The following is a 20,370-nucleotide window of genomic DNA, read 5'->3' as shown; positions in this document are numbered from 1 at the left end:
TCAAGTACCCCTCTTTCATCCTTCTCTTTTGCAAGAAGAAAATCTTAATTTCTAGATATACACCTAAAAATAGGACCCAAAAGAATCTAAAGAGTGGCCAGATGTTGTTCCTCTCTGCTTCAGCTTGTAAGGAGGTACATGGCTCATGGCTCTGCTGTTCTCCTCACCAATCCAGGATTTTATCCTTTTCCTTTACACACTCAACTAAAAACACAAAACTACACCGACACATATCCCTTGGCAAAGACATCTTCACATTAATGCACAAACAGGCCTTGACACAACATCCTACAGGGGAGAAAGCAAGGATTATGTTCAGAGATGTTGCCGTGCCCAAAGCTCTGCGTCGACAGACTGCGCACCCACGGATGCAAATAGACAAACACCTGTTTGTGCAAGGGAAGCTTGTTTCCAGCAACCTGTGGGATGGGGCTGTTGGGTCAGCACTACAAATTGGCATGCCAGCAGCAACCTCTCTTTTCCCCCCCAGCACTTGCAGTGTGCAACCTCACGTTGTCCCTTCCATGCTCCCCACCACATCCCCTTTGCAATTTTTACCTCATCTGCTCCTTCCTGGCATTTGCCTCCTACCTGTGTTCTTGGTAGCACTCTTCCCATGGCCCTCTCCCTGGCTTCTCTTTGTGACATCCTGTATCTTATGTACAAAATTCATCTTGCATCCCCTCCTTTGTTTCTCAAGTCCCATTTTGCCCTGCTTGATTGTATCAGCTATGTTTTTCCCCTTAAACCCAATGTGAAACTCTTCGTTCCTTGTGACCTGCCTGTTTCTGCATTCCGACTCCTCTTGCCCTTACGATTCCGGTGGTGAGATTCTCTGGGCTTCTAGTGTGCAGCTGCTTCCCTCAGGCCCTGAGGGCATCCATTGACTGTCTCACCTAGCTCTTCCCTGTGACTTCTGCTCCTCCACCTGATCTGTGCCACTCTGCATTTCGCCTGCCAGATCGATCTGCAGCTTTTCTCTGCTCCTCTCTCCCATCTGTGCTTTCCCCTTTGTTGCAAGCGCGAGTACACTCATTGTGCACTCTGCAGATGCCAGTCCCTGCTCAGTATGTTCTGTAGTCTTTGTCTGTAGTTGCTTTGCCGACTCAGCAGAATATATTCCATCCTTTTTGGGGACTTATGTCCTTAGACAAAATGAGGGAGGTGCAGAAGTTACATGACAGGTCATTGTGTGGAACAGACACTGCGCGTCTGCCTGCAACCCAGACAACAATGGGAACGTCATTTTCTCCATACGGTGTCACAATTTTGGTGCTGTGCCCTGTTTGTGCTTGGTGTTTATGTAGGTGTGTGCACGTGTTTAGGTGCAATACACACCTGTTTGTGTGCAGAAGGGATATTTTCCCTCTTTTACATGCTTTTACTCTTGTGAGCGTAGAAAGTATGGTACTTTTCTACTGAGGCGTGCGTTGAGCTTGCAGGCGTGTGCCATCATATGTGAGCACGTGGCTGAGATGTGTCTGGGCTTTCATGCGTGGTATCTATTTTTCTGCTCCCAGCATATGCGGGGTGAATGCACCTAGGAGCAATTATTTATGCATTTTGGTCTATTACCTTGCTAGTCATGTCACTGCGTTCTGTTGGGGGGCAGAGGGGACGGTGACTTTTGTGTTTATGTTGAAGGCTGAACTAACTAAATGTGAGCCATTTTCTGAGCAAAAGCAAAACACAATAACTGGGTATTTTAAGAATTATATTTACTGAGCTAACTCCTAAGTGGTTCCAAACCTCTTCCAAACTGTTTGCTGAATAACAAAAGAGCAGAATGATGTGTATTTGCATTAAATTTTCTTAGATTTACATAAATCCAGAAACGGAGAATATCTGTTCTTTCACTTACAGCAAAACTAGCAAAATCTCAATGTGCAGAGGGAACGTGTTTGAATGTGCTTATATTTTTAACCCACGCTGTTCATCTTTCTGTACTGCATCCGTTAAAAATCCATGCAGATAATCAGCTTTGTTCTTCTTTCATGATAACGTATACTAAAGTTAAGAGGAAATACCCAAGAATTCAACCACCGGCCAACTTTGCATTGGGAAATGGCTTCCTGAGAGGCAGCATATTTAAATAAGCCCTGCAGGAGGGCTGGGAAGCAGGGTAGGTAACCCAAGGAGAGGAAGCAAGAGGAGTAGAAGGGAGTGATGAGGGGTGACACAGCCTGTCAGAAGACTGGAAAGGGGAGGGATGTTTTCAATCGTGATTTTTTGTGATCCTCTCTTTGCTAACACAGCACAGATGGAGGTCGTGGTTCTCACTCACAGTGTGACAGACACACTCTTAACACGAGCAAAATATTCTGAAAGTAATCGCTGCCACGCAACGCAAGCTGCAGCCACCACAAGCTGGCTGTAGCATCCCAAATATGAATTGTCACATTTGAAGATCAAATCAGAGCTGTCCTTCACTCAGGGTGCCCTTCATCTGAGGTCAGAGATACTTGTTGGGTGAGGATTACGTAAGAGGCACAGATGAAGGGAACCAATGAGGAAATGGCTGTGGGTAGCTCTGACTTCTGCTAACGAGCATTTCTTTGTCTTCCAGGCGTCCACAGGGGCCCTGGAACATTCGGACGCGTTACGAAGCTGTTTCTGCCTTCCTGGCCCAAATGCTCGGTCCGTGGCAGCAGCAGGTAACTAGGCACGGTTTCTCGCCGTCCCCTTTATTTACCTTCACCACGTGATGCTCCGCTCGCTTTCCAGCGCTGCCGCCGCGGCTGCCCCGGGCCGGCCGTGCCGTGAGGGCGGCGGGGAGGCCGGGGGAACCGCGGGCAGCAGCCGGCGGCGGCGGCAGCGACGAGCTGGAGCCGGGGGCAGAGGCGCCATTCCCCCCGTCCCATTCTGCCCTTCGCTCACCTCCTCCGGGCCGCCTGCTGCTGAGCGCCTTCTCCCGCCCCTTCCCCCCATCCGCGCCGCCCCCAGCACAACCTGGGCAGCTCAAAAAAAAAAAAGAAAAAAAAAGAAAGGAAACGGAGAGATATAATGGTTTTTATTCGTGGGGAAAAAGAGGAGCCTGAATAGAGAGTGTGAGAGGAGCAAGATGGGAGCCTTGCTTTTCACTGGCACCCCCATGTTGCTCGTCATTCCGACCCAGCACATGGCCGTCCCCTTGGAGCACATCGGGCACAACGTGGTGAGAGCTGTGCAGAAGCCTCTCCTACAAATACTGCAGCAACAGCCCCTGCATTCCTCAGAACTGTGGCCTTGTCCACAATCCACAAAAAGGTTGCCGTTCCAATTCCTCCTTCCAAGGTTTCACGCGGCATTTGCCACCAACATGACTGTCTGCAAGCAAGGCTCCCTTAAGGTTTGTTGAACTGGTAATAGCCCCAGAAATACAGCCTTTGGTAACGTGTCCATCAGGTGTAAGGACTGCCTGTAAGGTGCAGAAATACCCAGGGAGAGCCACAGCCTCAGCTTCAGCCCCCAGTCTCATAAACTCAGCCCTTGGGTAGTGCTTGCATAGGAGCAGCATCAGGGACAGAAAAAGGATCTGCAAAGCAGTATTTGTTCCAGACTCTTTTTTTGTTCCTTTCCCCTCTGTTTGAAGGCAGCAGTGCCTGACTTATTATTTGGAAAAACTGAGAGAGCTTTACCATCTCTGGGATATTGCAGGAGTGGGAGGATCACTGGTACCAAGGGGCAGCAATTTATTTTATCCCAGATCTGGGGAAAAGAAGAAAGAAAAAAATAAGAAAACCAAAAGAGATGTTTGCATTTCTGCCCTAGAAGCTCTTTACCTCCCTTTGCATCCTGACATTTGAGGTCAACTCCACACTCCAGTCAAACACCAAGAGAGCCTCAGAGCTAAAGGAAAACACACCAGACAGGAAAGGCTTTCCAGACTGGAGGTCTCTGAAGGATGATTCAGGTTTGCAGAAGCAGCATCAGAGAGGCTGAGACAGTGCTAGCAGGGGCTTTGTGTGAAGTTCAGCACTCGCAGATGAGCTCTGAGCTGGTGACAGGAGGCTTTTTCAGCAGCTCACTTATGAACAACCTCCCTCTGAGAGCTTTGGCCCTGCTTAGTGTGTGCCCTGCCCATGGGACTTGTGTCCACCTCATGATCCTGCACCATTGTCCTGTTGACACTTCCCCTATTGTGAATGCTGTGGCTTTAGCCTCTGTAGAATGCAATTACTGTGTACAGGAGGGACTTCTGAAGAGCCTTCTGCATGCACACAGGCACGGGCCTCCAGTGAGAGGTCTTCTTTCGCAATACTAAGCAGTTTTGAGACTTGCTGTAGCAAGAAGTATTGCCAGGTCCTCTATGCCTTCCACACGTGAAGCACGGTACTGGGTCATTTTCCTCTGTCAGACTCCGAAATCCAAGGACATGGCTCCTGCCACAACTCAGGAGCTCGATTTCTCAACCACTTCTTGCAACCTACTATTTCGAGTCCTCTGGCATGGGTCCAATCTGGCTCCTGCACATGGTGGGCCGGATGCAACAGTCAACAGAAGCACCACTGAGGAAGCGTGCCCTGGGCTGGAGCTGGCATGAGTCAGTCTGCTCTCTTCCCTGTAATCCAGTGGAGCTGGCGGTAGTTGAAGGCAACCAGCATTCCCCAGAGATGGTGACAGAGGTGTCATCCCCCCGATTTCTGGAGATTCCCCACCACCGCTGTAGGTGCACACAAGTACCTGTGCTTCGCCTGTGATTCCCAGTGGCTTCCCAGGATCAGTGATGACCCACAGCTGGCTTACAAAGTACCCTCCCAGCTTCTGTCAGCAGAGCACTGGTGTGCACCCACTGTCCATGTGTTCAGCACAGCCAAGCAGCTCTGTCGGTGCCTCCTACATGCCCATGCTGTGCAGGAAGCCTGGGATAAGTGCTGCCCCTGCAGCGGCCAGGGATTGCTGTGGACTCTGGCTGGGAACCAACTGGCCATGAGCCACAGGGGTTACCACAGAGTCACAGAATATTCTGAGTTGGAAGGGGCTCATCAGGATCATCGAGTCCAATTCCTGGCCCTGCACAGGACCATTCCCAAGGGTCACACCATGTGCCTGAGAGAGTTGTCCAAACACATCTTGAACTCTGTCAGGCTTGGTGCTGTGACTACTTCCCTGGGGAGCCTGTTCCAGTGCCCAGCTACCCCCTGGATGAGAAACCTTTTCCTGATACCCTGCCTAGACCTCCCCTGACACAGCTTCAGGCCATTCCCACGGGTCCTGTCACTGGTCCCCAGAGAGAAGGGATCAGTGCCTGCCCCCGCGCTGCCCCTCGTGAGGAAGCTGTGCGGAGCGATGAGGCCTGCCCGGTCCCTCACATTCCCTCTGCCCTCCCGGGCTGCCCGGTGGGAGCTGCGGGCCGGGGGCGCGGCCCGCGGGGGCGCCAGGGGGCGCTGTGCCGCGCGGACTCGCCTCGCCCGCGCCCTCCCCCGGGGCGGGCGCGCATGCGCGGCGCGGGCGGGGCGGAGGCAGCGCGGGCCGGGGCGCGATGGGCGCGGAGGCGTGAGCGGCCCGGGGGCTCCGGCTGCGCCGAACCGGGACCGCCGACACCGGCAGGCACGGCAGGGTAGGGACGCGGCCGGCGGGCCGGGACCGGGGGCGAGCGCTACCGTCACCTGCCCGGACTGGCGGCGGGGCGGGGGGGCCGGTTCCGCCGCTCCGCTCCGCCCCTCCCCGCCCTCAGCCCCGGCTGCGCTCACCGCCCTCTCCCCTCCGCAGAGGCCGCCCCCGAGCGAGGGAAGCATGTTCCGGCTGATGAGGGATGGCGAGCCGGAGGATCCCATGTTTGCCATGTGAGTCGGGGTGGGCAGCCTGCGGGGGGATCGGCGGGAGGGAAGGGGGGGGCTGCGGCACGGATCGTCCCCCGGGAGGTGTGCGCTGCCCCCGCGTCCCACCGGGCGGGCAGAGGCCGGCCGGGCCCGGGGAGCGCCGCCGCAGCGCAGCTGTCTGGGGACGAACACAAACATCCTCCGGAGGGGCAGCGCGGCCAATAACATGGGTCGCGTCGGTCTCCTTTCTGCGGTATTGGAGCGTGGTCTTGGAGGAAAGCGTAATAAAGTAGGCCAAAAGGCATCGCAGCTGTCTGAGAGGAAGAGAGGGCTGGAATAACTAATCTTTTTCTTCGCGCAAGGATTTTTTTTTTTTTTCTCATGCGAAGTAGGGTTGCAGTTGAGATAGCTAAAATCTGCTGCTCTGTCCAGTGTTTGTTGCTGTTCTGCACAGGAAGTCATTAATGGAGCTGGAGAAGGCTGCTGAAGCAGTTGTCAAGTTGTGAAGAACAAAGTAAAGAGAAGACAACGAGTAGTTTTGAAACACAAGTATTGAAATCCAACAAAGGTCCCAAGAACTCTTCCTGGGATTCCTTTCACTGAATGTTTTTGTTTCTGTCCTCAGTACAGAAATTGGATGCTATTGATAAATTTTGGCAGTGACACTAAGTTGGCAGCCCTTGCCAAAGTGGATAAGGAATAGGCTGTAATACAGGAAGAATTTGATTACGTTAAACAAGACACTACTAGAAATTTGGTGAAATTTATGCATGTAGAAGAACAGTCCATTTTTTTGCGTATGAAATCAGTGGTAAGCAAGACTTTTATCAGCTGTGAGCAAATTAGCAGGAGAGGAGACCTCGATGTCCCAGTTAGTCACAGAATGACAGCGTGTTCTCATTAACATGGCAGGTATGAGTCTAGCTTTTATTATGGGAAGCATTTCCAGTAGAGACAGAAAAGTACTGGGTTGTAGTAGGTACTTTTGTGATCTCAGGAACAGTCTATGCTGTAGAGGTTATTAATGCTCAAGAGGGATAATTGCAGACTACAAGATGGGCAGGAAAAAAGCTATGGTATTTCCCAGAAGTTTCTTATTGTGGTCGCTGTATTCTGTGACTGTTTATCCTTACCCTTCTTTTCCTGCTCTTGCTTCTCCAGGATGTGTGAATCTGTGCAGCCCTCAAAGTGGAGGCTGCAAAAGAAGGGAAAACCAGCTAGGGATCCCATTTATTGTTCCCCTTCTCCCTCAAATCTGGAAAAGCTGTATATGGTCTCACCCCCTGGGGGGCAGAGGGCTGTCAGGCCATACAGTCCATTCTGGAGGTTCCAGTCTTGCATTTCACTGTTCATGTGTATGTGTGTGGAGGGGTGAGAGGACAATATGTAGGATCTCCTGCTCCCTGCTGCCATTAAGTGCAGCCCTCTCTTTGCAGCCAGGAGGGTCTTCATGCACCTCCCTACAAAAGGTGTTAGAGCAGCGAGGTTCTGGAACGGCCTTGGCCATGCTTTACTCCAAAGCAGTACACTTCTGAGAGCAGAACACCAACCTACTTCCGAGCAGACAGCAGTTAGTACCTGACAGGGCTTCTGTGGTATAAAACCTTCTATCACAAGAGATGTGATGGGATCCAGAGGTCCCTTCCAGCCCCAAGGATCACCATAGGCAACTCCTACTTCTCAGGATTCTGAATTTTCAGCTTGGGAAGGAATGTACAGTTGTGTAAGGAAAACTCAGAGTCAGGAGGAGTGGATTATATGGGGCTTTGTCCTCACCATTGTTCTCTCCACCTTTCCAAAAGGGATCCTTTTGCCATCCACCGGCAGCACATGAACCGCATGCTGTCTGGGAGCTTCGGGTTCGGGCCGCTCCTTGGCATCACGGATGGGACCACACCTGGGGCTCGCCAGGCTGGCCGCAGGATGCAGGTAACAGAGGGGCTGAGTACAGGCTGGAATTTCTCAAACTGCCACGTCAGTTTCTGCCTCCCACCATTCCTGGGCTGGGCACCCCCCTTGCCTCCACACGGGTGGTGGGTGCAGAATTAATCTCTAGTGCAGTGGTGTTCTTGTCCTTCTCTTTACTCCACCTGTACTAATGTGTTGAGTGCAACTGCGTTCTGGGTTGGATGGGAGGAAGGGAATGAATATGTGTTGTTTCTCAAGGATGTGAATTCATATAACAGGGAGATATTTAGGAGCAGCACCTCATGTCTGGTTTGTTAGGGGTTGAACTCCCAGGAATCCATGGGGCTCGCTCTTGATCTGTTTGTAGAGCCTGAGTGTTCCCAGTTCTGTTTCTGAGAAGGATTAGTGTGTTCTGATGAGGATATAGTGTTTGGCTGTTGCAAAGTCATTCTCTGTTCTGTTTTTCTGTTCTCCTGGCAGGCAGGAGCTGTTTCACCCTTTGGGATGCTCGGCATGGTAAGTTTTCTGTTTTTCTGGGTCAGATTATAGAGGCTTTCCAAGTAGTGGCTCCATGCTGAGATTCATCAGCACTGTGTGCAACCAGTGCTAAAATGTAGCCATCTGTGAGCATGACCGGCTATCCTACCAGGTAGGAAGGATGTGAATGTCTTAGGAGACTAGGATGAGCTTTAGATTTATAGTAAATGGGATAGGGAAGAGGGTGTTGAGCTGAAACTGGAAGCATCTGGTTCCTCGTGGACCTCTCATAGAGTTGGTTTATGACTTCAGGCCTTTACTTTGTTTCCCCTCTAATGTTTTAATCCTGTCCGTGAGCTGTTTTCAAAGAGAGAGTCTAACTCTCTTTATATGGGGGAGTTGTATTTGCACCTTGACCAGAGAAAAGCCATAAAGCTGTTATAGCACCATATTTCATGGGAATTGGGACAGTTAATATCTGGGAAGAGCAGGTAGTCCCATAATAATCTCATACGTCTGAAAAGAAGCTGCAGATCTGTAGGTAATGGAGGAGCTGTGAGGATGCGAGGGAAGGACTTGGCCATCAGTAGGCAGAGGGGATGATTGCACCTCCTCTGCCAGTGGTGGTGGCTGGAGAAGCCAGCAGGATGCTTTAGGTATACAGGGCTGGAATGAGAATGGCTGTGTGTACGTGACAGCCCTGCGCTCGGGGCGTGCTGGTCTCCATCTTCCACTGAAATAATACAGTGGGAATAGGTTATTCCAGATCCAGCAACTTCAGCTGTCTTGCTCTGCAGAATTGCCTCATGAAAGAGACTGTAGAGTCCCGGAATTTCTGTAGCTCAGAGGAGGATTAATAAGACTACAAACACATAGACTTCAAAGCATAATAACATTGCATGTGAGTACTGCTCTGCTGGAAACGAGAACAAGAGGCTACTCGAGGAAACAAAAAAAAAGAAATCAGCAAGTTTGAACTGACATTATAATTTTGTTTACATATTGCACAATTAACCTGTGAGACCTGCTGGCCCAGGGTGTTACTGCAGCCTTCAGGTTTACAGGATGGAAAAGGTAGGTGTTTGTAGGGGAAAATAAGCAAATTTGTTGTTATGCTAGAAAGAAAACAATCAGTGGAAACTTTTCTTAAGCTCACCGTTAGTGCACATGCTGAGATTTCTTCTCTTAACTTCACTGAGTTCCCAGGCTCACAAAGCACAGTGGATCAGTAGTTGGATTGAAACTAAAAGAACAACCTTTGCCAGAACATTGAGCAATGCAACCTGAGAGAATGGAGAGAACAGCAACCCCAAATTCTGGGGATTTTTTTCCTGCACTACTGAAAGAACGGGAAAAAACCCCCAAGGTTCTTCTTAGGCAGCAGGTTTTTTTGCAGATAGTTTGTTGTTCTTTCCTCATGTCTCTTCCCAGACTGACTACTCTTGTGTTCTCTTTTCCTTTTTATCAGGCAGGTGGCTTTATAGATATGTTTGGGATGATGAATGACATGATTGGAAACATGGTAAGAACCCTCCATGAACCATTCTGTATTGAGGGGAGTGCTGAGGGTGCTTCTGCCATCCCTCTAATGTGTCCCACCTTACTGTGCTGCTTGGGCTGGACTGAGCCACACCTGCCAAGGTGGCAGAGGCTGTAAGCTTTGCTTCATCGCTGGGAGTCAGTGACAGAGCTTGATCCTGAGTGCAGGGAGAGGACAGGGGTGAGGAAGGAAGTGTAGGGGCGGACTTGCTTAGCAAGAAATAGGTATGAATTTAACAGGAAGATGTATTCTCCAGAAAAATGGACCCATGGGGATTATATTCTTCCTATTGTAACTTCTTCCTACTTCATTGTATAGAGAGAATTAAATGCCATCTCTTCTTCCCTCCCATCCCTTCTTTCCGCCATTCCCCATTCCTTCTTGCAGGAGCATATGACAAGTGGTGCTAACTGCCAGACATTTACCTCCTCAACCGTCATCTCTTACTCCAACCTGGGTGATGGGCCCAAAGTCTATCAGGAGACCTCAGAGATGCGTTCAGCACCTGGTGGGGTAAGGAAGCAGCTGCTGGCTTTGCTGTGAGAGCGTGGGCTTTGTTTGGTGGCTTTGTGGGTGGCCACCCACAGCACTTGGCTTTGCAGTCAGCTGCAGTTCAAGGAGCACACTTTGCTCTTGTGACTCACTGAACCGTGCCAAGGGCCCCGGGAGGAAATGGGAAGTGTTGGCAGCAGGGAATCCATTCTTCCTTCTTCATAACGTCGTGTCTGGCGTCCTGGGAGTGGTGGCAGTGCAAATTGGCTGAAATACTGGAGGCAGGAATCGGGGTGCCTTGAGGGGCTGGGAGAAGGAATGAAAATGTTGATTCCACATGGGAATCTGCCCCCAGATCCGTGAGACAAGGCGAACCGTAAGGGACTCGGACAGCGGCTTGGAACAGATGTCGATTGGACACCACATCAGGGAGAGGGCCCACATCATGCAGCGGTCCCGGAACCATCGCACAGGTGACCAGGAGGAGAGGCAGGACTACATCAACATGGATGAGAGTGAGTAGTGCCCGTGTCCTCTTCCCAGCAAAGCCAGGTGCCGCTTCCCCCCCTGCTCCTCCACCTGAGCTTGTTGTCTCCCTGCGCAGGCGACGCAGCCGCGTTTGACGACGAGTGGCGGCGAGAGACGTCCCGCTTCCGGCCGCAGCGGGGCCTGGATTACCGGCGTCACGAAGGCAGCGCTGGCCGGCGGGCCGAAGGGACTCGTCTCGCCATCCAGGGCCCTGAGGATTCTCCCTCCAGACAGTCCCGCCGGTATGACTGGTGAACTCGGAGCAGACCTTGTGGGGGGTGCAGCGTGGCCACCCCCAAATCTACCTACACGCTCTTGTAAGTCTTAGCAAGTTCCTTCCTTGTCTCTACTGCATGGTTGCCTCTTAGTCATAGGGTTTTTTTTTCCTTCACACTAATCTTATATTATTTTGAAGTTTCGGTTGCGAATGGGTTTTCCCACTCTGAGAGAGCAGGGAAAGGTGTGAACTTGAGAAGATGCTGTGCTGAACAGGAAGATGGAAGCTGTTTAAGTTAGCTTTGTCATGAACAAAAGACCTGTGGTGTCAGCCTTAACTGTTGGCTGAAATAGTATGACATGTAGGATTGCAATCTGTGGAGTGTTTATATTGTCACTCTACAGAACTCAGGGACTGTTTGCTGTCCATCCAGTTTGAAATGTAGGTAAGTGCTGGTGTCTGCTCTCCTGCGCTTTGAATAGGGCTCACTAGGATGTGATCTAGTGCTTGAAAAGGAACATTTTCCCCTTTTTTTGATGTCTAGACATAAGGTTTAAACATGTCTTTATCTGTCTTCTGTCCTGCTTTCTAGGTACCACTTACTCGTTTTATGTCTTCTGTTTCCTTTCCTCCCAGGTACAGACAGTGAAACTCTGAAGCCCCTTCAAAGCACCACTTGGACCCTCCTCGAATTTAGTATTAACCTCCCTCCCACTTAAGAATTGAAACAAAGCAACTAATCTTCTGCATTGCTCTTTTTCACCCCATTTGAGTGCTGCAGTGGGCCATGGGGAATCTCACTGATGTGCAAGGAACACATGAATTGCCCATTCCCTCTCTGCTGTCCCTTGGCTCTGTTCTTTCTGCCAGTAGTGGTGGGCATGAGGAGCTGCCACCTTGCCTCTTCCATCCTTTCCACTCTTTCTGTGCTGGGTTGGGCTGGTTCTGAAGTTTGTGTTTAGTCCCCTGTGAAAGGAACATGAGGGAATTCTGCTAGAACCCCGTCAGTCCCCTCTTGGGGACAGAGGCTCTGATTCCCCTGCTGCTCCTTGGTGCATCTGTGGAGAAGCAGAAGGATGTGTGCGTTGGAGAAGGGAGGAGCAGAACAAAAGCTGGATCAGCCTGTGGGCCCCCCGACCCCTCTTCAATCAGCTCCCCCACTTTTTTAATTTGTGAAACTTGTAACTAGATGTTTACTGAATAAAGAAACAAACTGTAAAGAATTGGTGGATCAGTCTTTGCCTTCAGCTGACGTAATTGTGCATGCTGTGGAATTAAGTAACCTCTTTCACATCCGTGGGAAATTGCTGAGGAGAAACTTGGTGTTAAATTCTAAGGTTTTGTTTTCTTACAGAAAATAGCCTAATAGCCTTCCCATGCAGTCACAGAGTGAGATGATGCTCAACATGGAAGTCATGAAAGAAGATACAAGAACTCACCCTTTGCAAAAAATGCCCTCTAATTGCTGTAGTTTTGCTGTGCACTCAAGGGAAATTTGTCAGTCTTTCTTGCTGCCTGGTGAGCTGTGTAGCCCTGAATTGGGCCTCTGGGGTTCCTGCACAGACAGGGAATACTTCCATTATTTTCTTACTATATCACTGCGACCGAGGGTGACGTTATGAATGACCTTTTCTTAACTTGAGAGGCATTAGGAATACAGGACCAGGGAAGATCTCCTGGGTTCTTGGCCATTTTCCTGCTCTGGTACACACCCTTAACACAAACCTTTTCATCACTTTATTTGGAACAGAAGGCAGGAAATCAATTCATGACTTACACTTGGAAGTGGTGCACTGGGATCTTCCCGTGTATCCCTCTGTTGTACATGTGGGCACTGACAGAGAGAGACACCTTGCTGGGGACTGACTGTCCTGCCCTGAAAAAAGGTTGCAGCATCCACCCTCTGGAAGCTCGGGGCAGAGTTTGCGCGTGTTCCACCCTTCAAGGAAGTGCAGAACAGAGCTTTGGCTGGTGGCAAGCTCTGTCCCCGCTTCCCCGTGCTGTTTCGTCCCATGGCAAACCCCAGTAGGAGTCATAGAATGGTTTGGAAGAGACTTCAAAGACTGCTGTCCCTGGCAGTGGAGTGACTTTCTGGAGGTGTCATAGTCAAGACAGGCCCTGAAGAGAGCAAAGCTGAAGGAGGAGCAGGGCCTGGGAGAGGTTTCGTGGAAGTCATCTTGGGATTGCCAGACTGAGAGAGAAAGGACTGCAATAACAGCAGCCCTCATCTCTGGCACCCTCAAGCCAGTGCACGATGTGGCACCTGGTGTTTTGATCCAGCAAAGAACCAGCTGAGCTCAGAGGGGTGCCCACAGCATGGAGACAGTGGCAGTAACCAGCTGCTGGGTCCTGGCCCGGTGTTGAGGCGATGTCTGAGACAGAGAACAAGAAGGTGGCCATGGGGGTGGTGGGGATTAACATTGACCTTTGATTGTGAGGATCCATTCCTCTTTGGGCATGGATTTCCTAATCTTGATCTAATCCCAAATCCTTTCATCTGGATTCAGTCTCTGCTCCCTGTTGGGTGCTGTCCTGCTTACGGATTTAGGTAGGACTCTTGCGTGCTCTTCCACTCTGCAGTGGGAGGGTGATTTACCTGGCTGCCTGAGCCTTGCTAGCTGCTGCACATCATTCCCAAGGTCTTGGCCTTCTCCAGGGGCAGCAAGGCACTGGTGGTCTAGGAATATGGAAAAGAAGTTCAGTGAGAGGAGAACTTTGTGTTAAGACAGGAGGCCAGGAGAGTGTTTTAAACATCCCAAACCCGGAAGCAGGAGAAGTATATTGAGACGGCGACCCCTTTGCCTGTCCCAAGGCTGACAGGATACATTAACTTCTGACTTCAGAAAGGAGGAGGAGTTTTTCCAAGGAAGGGGACACACCTACCCGGGGTTAATTTTTTCCTATTAGTTACAGTTTCAAGTGAAATGGTTTCCCCGTAAAAGCAGTCCACCTCCTGTATCCAGGCACAGGAAAGGCTGGGATGAGACTCTTCCATTTCTGAAATGTCCGTGAGAGCTGTGCCAGCAAGATGGAGAAAGAGAAGGCTGGATGTTCCCAATATGAAAATCAAACTGCTTATTTCAGATGTGCAGGGCATGGTTCCAAGTCATCCTTATCCATCCAAGGGAGACAAAATCCCTTCTTGCTCCTTCTCCCACAGCTGTCACCTTCAAATTGGACTAATTGAAGCACCAAATCAGTGCAGTTCAGAGGTACTACTGGATCTTCCTAAGGAGCAAGTAAGGCACCTGAAATGAGACAGAGGGGCCTGATGCTTTCAAGAGACAGACGTAAGGGGAGATGGGTAGAATGAGGTGGAGAGAGGCTAGAAACACTGGTAGGAAGATGGATAGCATAACCTTGGATGAGAATGCACCAGAATAAACCAGAAACTTAGGTGGTTTTGTTTGCTGTATATTCAGTTTTCCATAATTGAAAATATATCATGAAAATAAAACCCATTAGGGCTAGTGGGAACTTTGCCCTTAAATGTTTTTGTGGATAGCCCTGAAGGTCTGTGCATCTTTCACTGTACTTTTTGAAGCATTGTAAAATACTGAGGGAATTGTAGAATACTGGGGAGAAAGAAATTTGTGAAAGTTAGCCTTGTGCCAATACTTTCAAATAAAAAATTAGATGATATCCACACCTGTAAACCAGGTAAGCTGGCATTAAATCAAGATAAGAGATGAAAAATGCATTAAATTTAAAAATAAATATTTGTGTGTCAGTGCTTATAATATGTGACCTCACTTCTCAAAATTGTTCCTGTCCAGCAACTGTGATAATTTCTGATTAAATTATGGGTTGGGTTAATGAAGGCACTACAGCAACCCAGAGTCAGAGGTTAAACCAGCATGAGGCATTTTATCTGGCCATCCAAGACTATGTTCTGATGTAAAATAAGTTAGTAATTATTAAATCAACAAAAGGGCCAATATTATAAATTTTTGTTCACTGATAAATTTCAAGTAATGAGGGGGGAAAGAGACTGTAGAATATGAAATTATTTCCAGTAGGATGTTGTTCTGAAACTAATGCTCATTAGAAACTTGATTAATGATCTGAAAGAAGGTATTAAGCCAGTGCTGATGAAGCTTTTAGAGGATACAAAGAACAATGAAAGTAATAAATGTTGGAAAAAGATGAGATGTACTGAACAGTCAGTAACTATTGGTGTGTGTTTATTTATAAACAGTAGGTATTTTTGGCTGCACTGAATGCAGAAAAGACATTCATCCAGGGACGTAAACATAGTCTGTGCTCTTTCAAGATGGAGGACTCCAAAAGGAATTGGGATTGGAAGACGATCAAGGAAATTAATGGTACTTGCATAATTCTTCATCTGTGCAGAGGGGTTACACTGGGATGCATTAGCCTGTCTTCTCCAAGAACAGAGGTAAAACTTCTCCCCTCTGAAGGATCACAGAATGGTTTGGGTTGAAAGGGACCTTACAGATCATCCAGTTCCAACCCCCCCACCGTGGGGAGGGACACCTTCCACTCAACCAGGTCACTCAGAGCCCCATCCAACCTGGCCTTGAACACTACCAGAGATCGGGCATCCACAACTTCTCTGGGCAATCTGTGCCAGTGCCTCACCAACGTCACAGTAAAGAATTTCATCCTAATATCCAGCAGAAACCTGCTCTCTTTCCGTTTGAAGCCATCTGCCTTCCCCTGTCACTACACGCTCTTGTAAATAGTCTTTCTCCATCTTTCTTGTAGGCTCTCTCTGGGTACTGGAAGGCTGCATTTAGGTCACCCCAAAGCCTTCTCTTCTCCAGGCTGAACAATCCCCGTTCTCTTCAATTCTCTCAGCCTTTCCTTGTAGGAGGGGTGCTCCATCCCTCTGATTAATTTGGTATTTCACAGTAGTGAGCCAGCTGTGGGAAATGTGGGTATCAGACACTAAAAAGGACACCAAAGAAGACTCAAGAAGAGGGAAACAAGGATGGCTTGAAGCCTGGAAACACTGCCTAGCACTACAGGATAAGAACTCAAGACTTCTGCATCTGAGCTCACTCCACTGGAGCACGGGCTACCATTACCTAAATGGGAACAAGGCTTCTGACAGTAGAGGGCTCTTCAACCCAGCAGAAAACCTGCAGCGACCTCACGGTGGAGCTGGGAATGAATGCAGACCTTGTGTGAGAGCAGTAGAGCACACCTCTGTTTCCCAGCTCTCCCTACTCCAAACCCCATGGGGTGTCCCAAAAAGAATTTGCGGAGTGGGCACGGGAATGGGGTGAGGGAGTTCTTGGATACTTGAGAAGCCAAGCGATGTGATTATACCATTCCCTCTGGGCTTCAAAAATCTATGGGCAGGAGAGGGAAACAGACTGGCACAGGCCTAGACTGAAGGGAAAGGTGGGAAGGGAAAGAAGAGACCTTGTGACTTGACAAGGGCTTCAAAGCAGGTGGGACCGCAAAGAACTGCAGGAAACAGAGCTCTCTCTGGGCACAATGGCTTGTTTGGGAAGCAAACATGCACTGCCATGGGGTTGGAGTGTAAAATCCTACAGGCATTGGCTCCAGTGCTGGAGAACAAAAGGATTTTAAATAGACCTCAATACAGGGTATAAGTTAAAGTTGGCTTGTTTGATTTGCAATATTTTTTTACTTTTCATAACATTCTAAAAAATGGTCTTGATTTTATTTTTCAGCTCTGTCTTAAATGTAACTGGGTTTTTTCCTCCTGGGAATTTTCCTTTTTAAAGACAACACTTCAAAAACTGTTCTCATGGGGAAGCTTCACTTCAGTTATTATTATTTCCACTATCTCCTCGCATCTGGATGGCTTTTTAAATCCTGAGGGCACTTAATGCAAACTTAGTGTGGAGGGAAAAAAGTAATAAAAGGAAGGGGAGTAGAACAGACGCTACCTATCTTCAACTGCTGGTGATGTAATGTCCAGAGGTAAGCTGGAATATTACATCCTAGCCTCACAATATCCATCCCTTACTAGCGAGAGAAAAGGAGAACAAAGATTGCAAAAGATAAATGCATGAGTAAATAAATTAAACCCATCAACATTGCCAAATTGGATGCAGGTATCACCCAGGAGGATGTAGGTGGCCCCGAAGGTGTCAGTAAGAGCAAAAGGGCTAAAGTTTGTAGCACAAAGTGAAAGGGAAAAGGTGCATAGGACCTAAAAATCAAGATTTTAGCTATAAACTGAAGCTTCTTTGATTATAACCATCAGAAAAGAAGAAATACTCTTGATGACCAGAGGAGAAGACATGCAAGCCGGGAGGCATTTCTGGTAGCTATAGGTCTGTGCTACTGTGCCTGTGCGAGATGCTGCTCAGACTTCACCTGTGGAAGAAAACTGTGCTCATTTCTAGCCAAGAAAGCTTAATTTGAAGTGCAGGTAAGAGAGCATTTTGCACTCTATTTGAAGAGCAAGTAAGAGAGTATGGAGAGCTCACGGTGCACGAGGGGGCTGATTTGGTTAGTTAAGCAAAGTGAAGTCTGTACTCAAGGGAAATAAACACCAGGGAGGAAGTACAGCTTCAGCTGGAGCCACACTGGCACAGGCACAAGAGAATGTAAACTAGCTGTGAATCCATTTAAGCTGGAAATGAAAACACTTTAACCACACAGCAGTTGGGTTCTGGGGCAGCCTGCCAAGGGGACTAGTGGGGACAATGAAATTAACCAGTTTGGGGTTGGCACTTGAGAAGGTTTTGCAAGGGGTTACGAGACCACAGTGGTAAGAGATCACACTTGATCAACAGGAGCCTCCTTGCTTTTGCTCCCACCAAAGAGATCATCCATCTGCCCACACCTGAAAACAGTGCTAAATGCTTCAGAGGCAGATGCAGGCAAAGCCTCCCCAGAAACATTTTCTCCTGATCTGAAGGGGCTGGGGCTTTACTTGTTCTCAGAACAGGAGGATGCAGGGTTGCTTTTCACACGTGCACAAGTGCTACAGGAATTCTGAACATTCCTGTTACCGTAAAAGGGTCACGGCTCTCGAATCCAGCTGACATTTTGCTGCCTATTGAATTCATCACAACAGGAATATAATTGCACACTGCACAAAGAATTTTTGCAAATGAACTCCTTTCCTTGGCAGTGGAAGAGCCTGCCACCAGCAGAGGAGGCAGACAATAGCCCAGCCTAGTTCCACACTGGACCAAGAGGGATGCTCCTGGAAAACTGCAGAAGATGAGAGAAAAACACCCAAAAGATGGGGCACATGTGGAACCAGTAGAAAAAAACAGGTGGTTTTTATATGAGTATTTCAGCTAAGCAATGACTAGTAATAGGAAAAGGGATGAGGGTAGAAGAGCCCTGCAAATGGGAACACAGACAGACTCCCATGGAGAGGATGGCAAAAAGGGAAAGGGGTCACAGAAGCAAAATGAGCAGCTATTCCAGGGCATAAAAAGGAGACAAGAAGGATGTCAGTGATCTGAGAGATTCATTTGCAGCAGCTGACATGAACTGTGAGATTCTTCTGACTACTCTACCTTGCTCTGTATCAGAATCCTGCAGAGCCGGGGCCTCATTCCAGGAAGGATGGTCCAGCCGTGGCAGGCAGCAGGCACAGCCCTCAGTGGCTGCTGTTGTCAGGGGGTCTTTGTGCAGAGGTACAGCCCCACGGGCAGCAGAGGGGGACACACATCACCCGTGTCAGCTCTCCCAGCACACCAGACTGCGGGCACCCACCTGGCACAAAGGGCCTTCAGGGGAGCACTGAGCCACTGCGCTGCTGGAGCAGAGGCAAGGCATCCCTGCACAAAGCTCTGGGGGACCACACAGCTGCATGATCACCCTGCAATCTGGCTGGCATCACCATGGCCTCTGCAGCATTCTTGTGGGATGCTGCAGCACCACTCCTCAGCTGGCACCGGGAGCTCACAGGAGGATGGAGGTGAGGGGCACATGTCCTGCTGCTGGGCAGGGCTGCCACCCTCCCTGCTGCCCCCAGACAGGCCTGAGGAAACCTGCTGTCGAGAGATGTGCCCCCCAGCCAGCACCACTGGTGCAAAGGGGGCTTGGTAATGTGTAACAGCACTTGGATACACACCAGCCCATCCATTCTTCAGGAGACAAACCACCCTGCCAAAGGTCTCCTCTGGAGACCACAGGCAAGGGCAGCCTCAGAAACCCCAGTAAACAAAATGTTGACTCCCTTTGAGCACACAAAGACTACCTCTGACTCCAGAGGTACCTCGGCACAGAGCAGTGGAGGATGGGGAGAACCTTAGAGAAGTCCTGCAGGGCGTCTGCCTGGCTGTGACACTTCTCCCCACTCACCAGGTCCGAATGGGCACTGTGGCAGGGGCCAAGCTGCTGGCAGCAGGTGCCCAACACCTCCACCACCTTCAAGAAGGGAGCAGCAAGCTCCCCAGAAGAAATTGTGGCCCAGGAATGCAATAATTACCATAATTAACCCAAATGCCTAATAAGAATCCCTGGTTACCTCTTGGCACAGGGCAGCTGGAGGTGGCGGGCAAAAGTTGGATATTGTGATAGAGCAATTCAGGTCCTGTCCTACCTCCTCCCTCCTCTGAACCCACACATGAAAGCCCTGGGTAGATACCCAAAGAGGGGGTTGCAATGAATCACTGCACAAAAGCTGTTAGACTTTCTGTGCTGGGGATGGCAGATCTCCTCCTCCTCATGCTGGGATAGACATTTCTCTGTGCCCTCTCTTCCACAGTCCCCTAAACCTGATTCCTTTGCAGGGCTTAGCGTGTCCAGGTATTTCTGTTCTCTACTCAGGGTCTGTTTTCTCAGTCTTTTCTTTGGAAAAAAATGGGTTAAAACATAAAGACATTTAAAAATGAAAACTTACAATAATGCTCAGTACTTACCTCACTCTTGCCATCTTCAAAGTGATCTATAAATGTTAACTAATTAATTAATCTTCACATCTTCTCTGACTGAAATTCAGAGTCACGGCTGAAATGAGCAGAAAAATAAAAAGCGTGGTTTTCAGGTGAAGGGCAAAGGCAAACCTATGCTCCTGCCCTCTGTTTGCCATCCAGCAAGGCAATTTGCAGCAATACTTTCATTCTGCACTGCAACCCTCTCATTTATTTTTCAGTCCTACCAAAGGTCTGAAGTAATTTTATGTGCTACCTCCAGCTTTCCTTTTCTTAATGGAGGTCTTAAAAGGTGCTCCTTTTGAAAAGTAAACAAAATGGAAGACTTTCAGAGCTCTGCTTAATCCCAAACTCTCCTAAAATCAATAACACAGCCATCCTTGAGAGGGGGACACAGGCAAATGGGAAGGGGGAGCAAGGCCTGTGTATGGCTGTGCTTGGCAAATGCTGCTACCAGAGAGATGAGCTGACCTTGGGAGATGGGGTGAGCAGGATGCCACGTAACAAAGTTGCGGCAGAAGGACACAGCCGGGCTTGTGCCAACTGTGACTGAGCCGTGGGCATCTGAGTCTGGGGCTTCAGCACAGCCAGGGACTGGCGTGGCAAGCCCCCCCAGAGCCACGCTGG

General features: G+C 49.3%; 1 protein-coding gene across 1 annotated transcript; it reads left to right on the top strand.

Annotated features, from left to right (window-relative positions):
• Nucleotides 1-5,424: 5,424 nt before the first annotated feature.
• MLF2 (myeloid leukemia factor 2) lies at nt 5,425-12,126 on the top strand. Its single transcript, XM_082278372.1, has 9 exons — nt 5,425-5,539; nt 5,692-5,765; nt 7,544-7,670; nt 8,130-8,165; nt 9,595-9,648; nt 10,054-10,179; nt 10,514-10,673; nt 10,763-11,003; nt 11,540-12,126. Exons 2-8 carry the CDS (start codon nt 5,716-5,718, stop codon nt 10,939-10,941), a joined length of 732 nt encoding a protein of 243 aa, XP_082134498.1. The 5' UTR covers nt 5,425-5,539; nt 5,692-5,715; the 3' UTR covers nt 10,942-11,003; nt 11,540-12,126.
• The last annotated feature ends 8,244 nt before the right edge of the window (nt 12,127-20,370 follow it).

Source organism: Coloeus monedula (assembly GCF_965178545.1).
Source record: "Coloeus monedula genome assembly, chromosome: 3".
Taxonomy (NCBI): domain Eukaryota; kingdom Metazoa; phylum Chordata; class Aves; order Passeriformes; family Corvidae; genus Coloeus; species Coloeus monedula.
The sequence above is the reverse complement of the archived record's forward strand: the minus strand, read 5'-3'. Positions and strand labels throughout refer to the sequence as shown.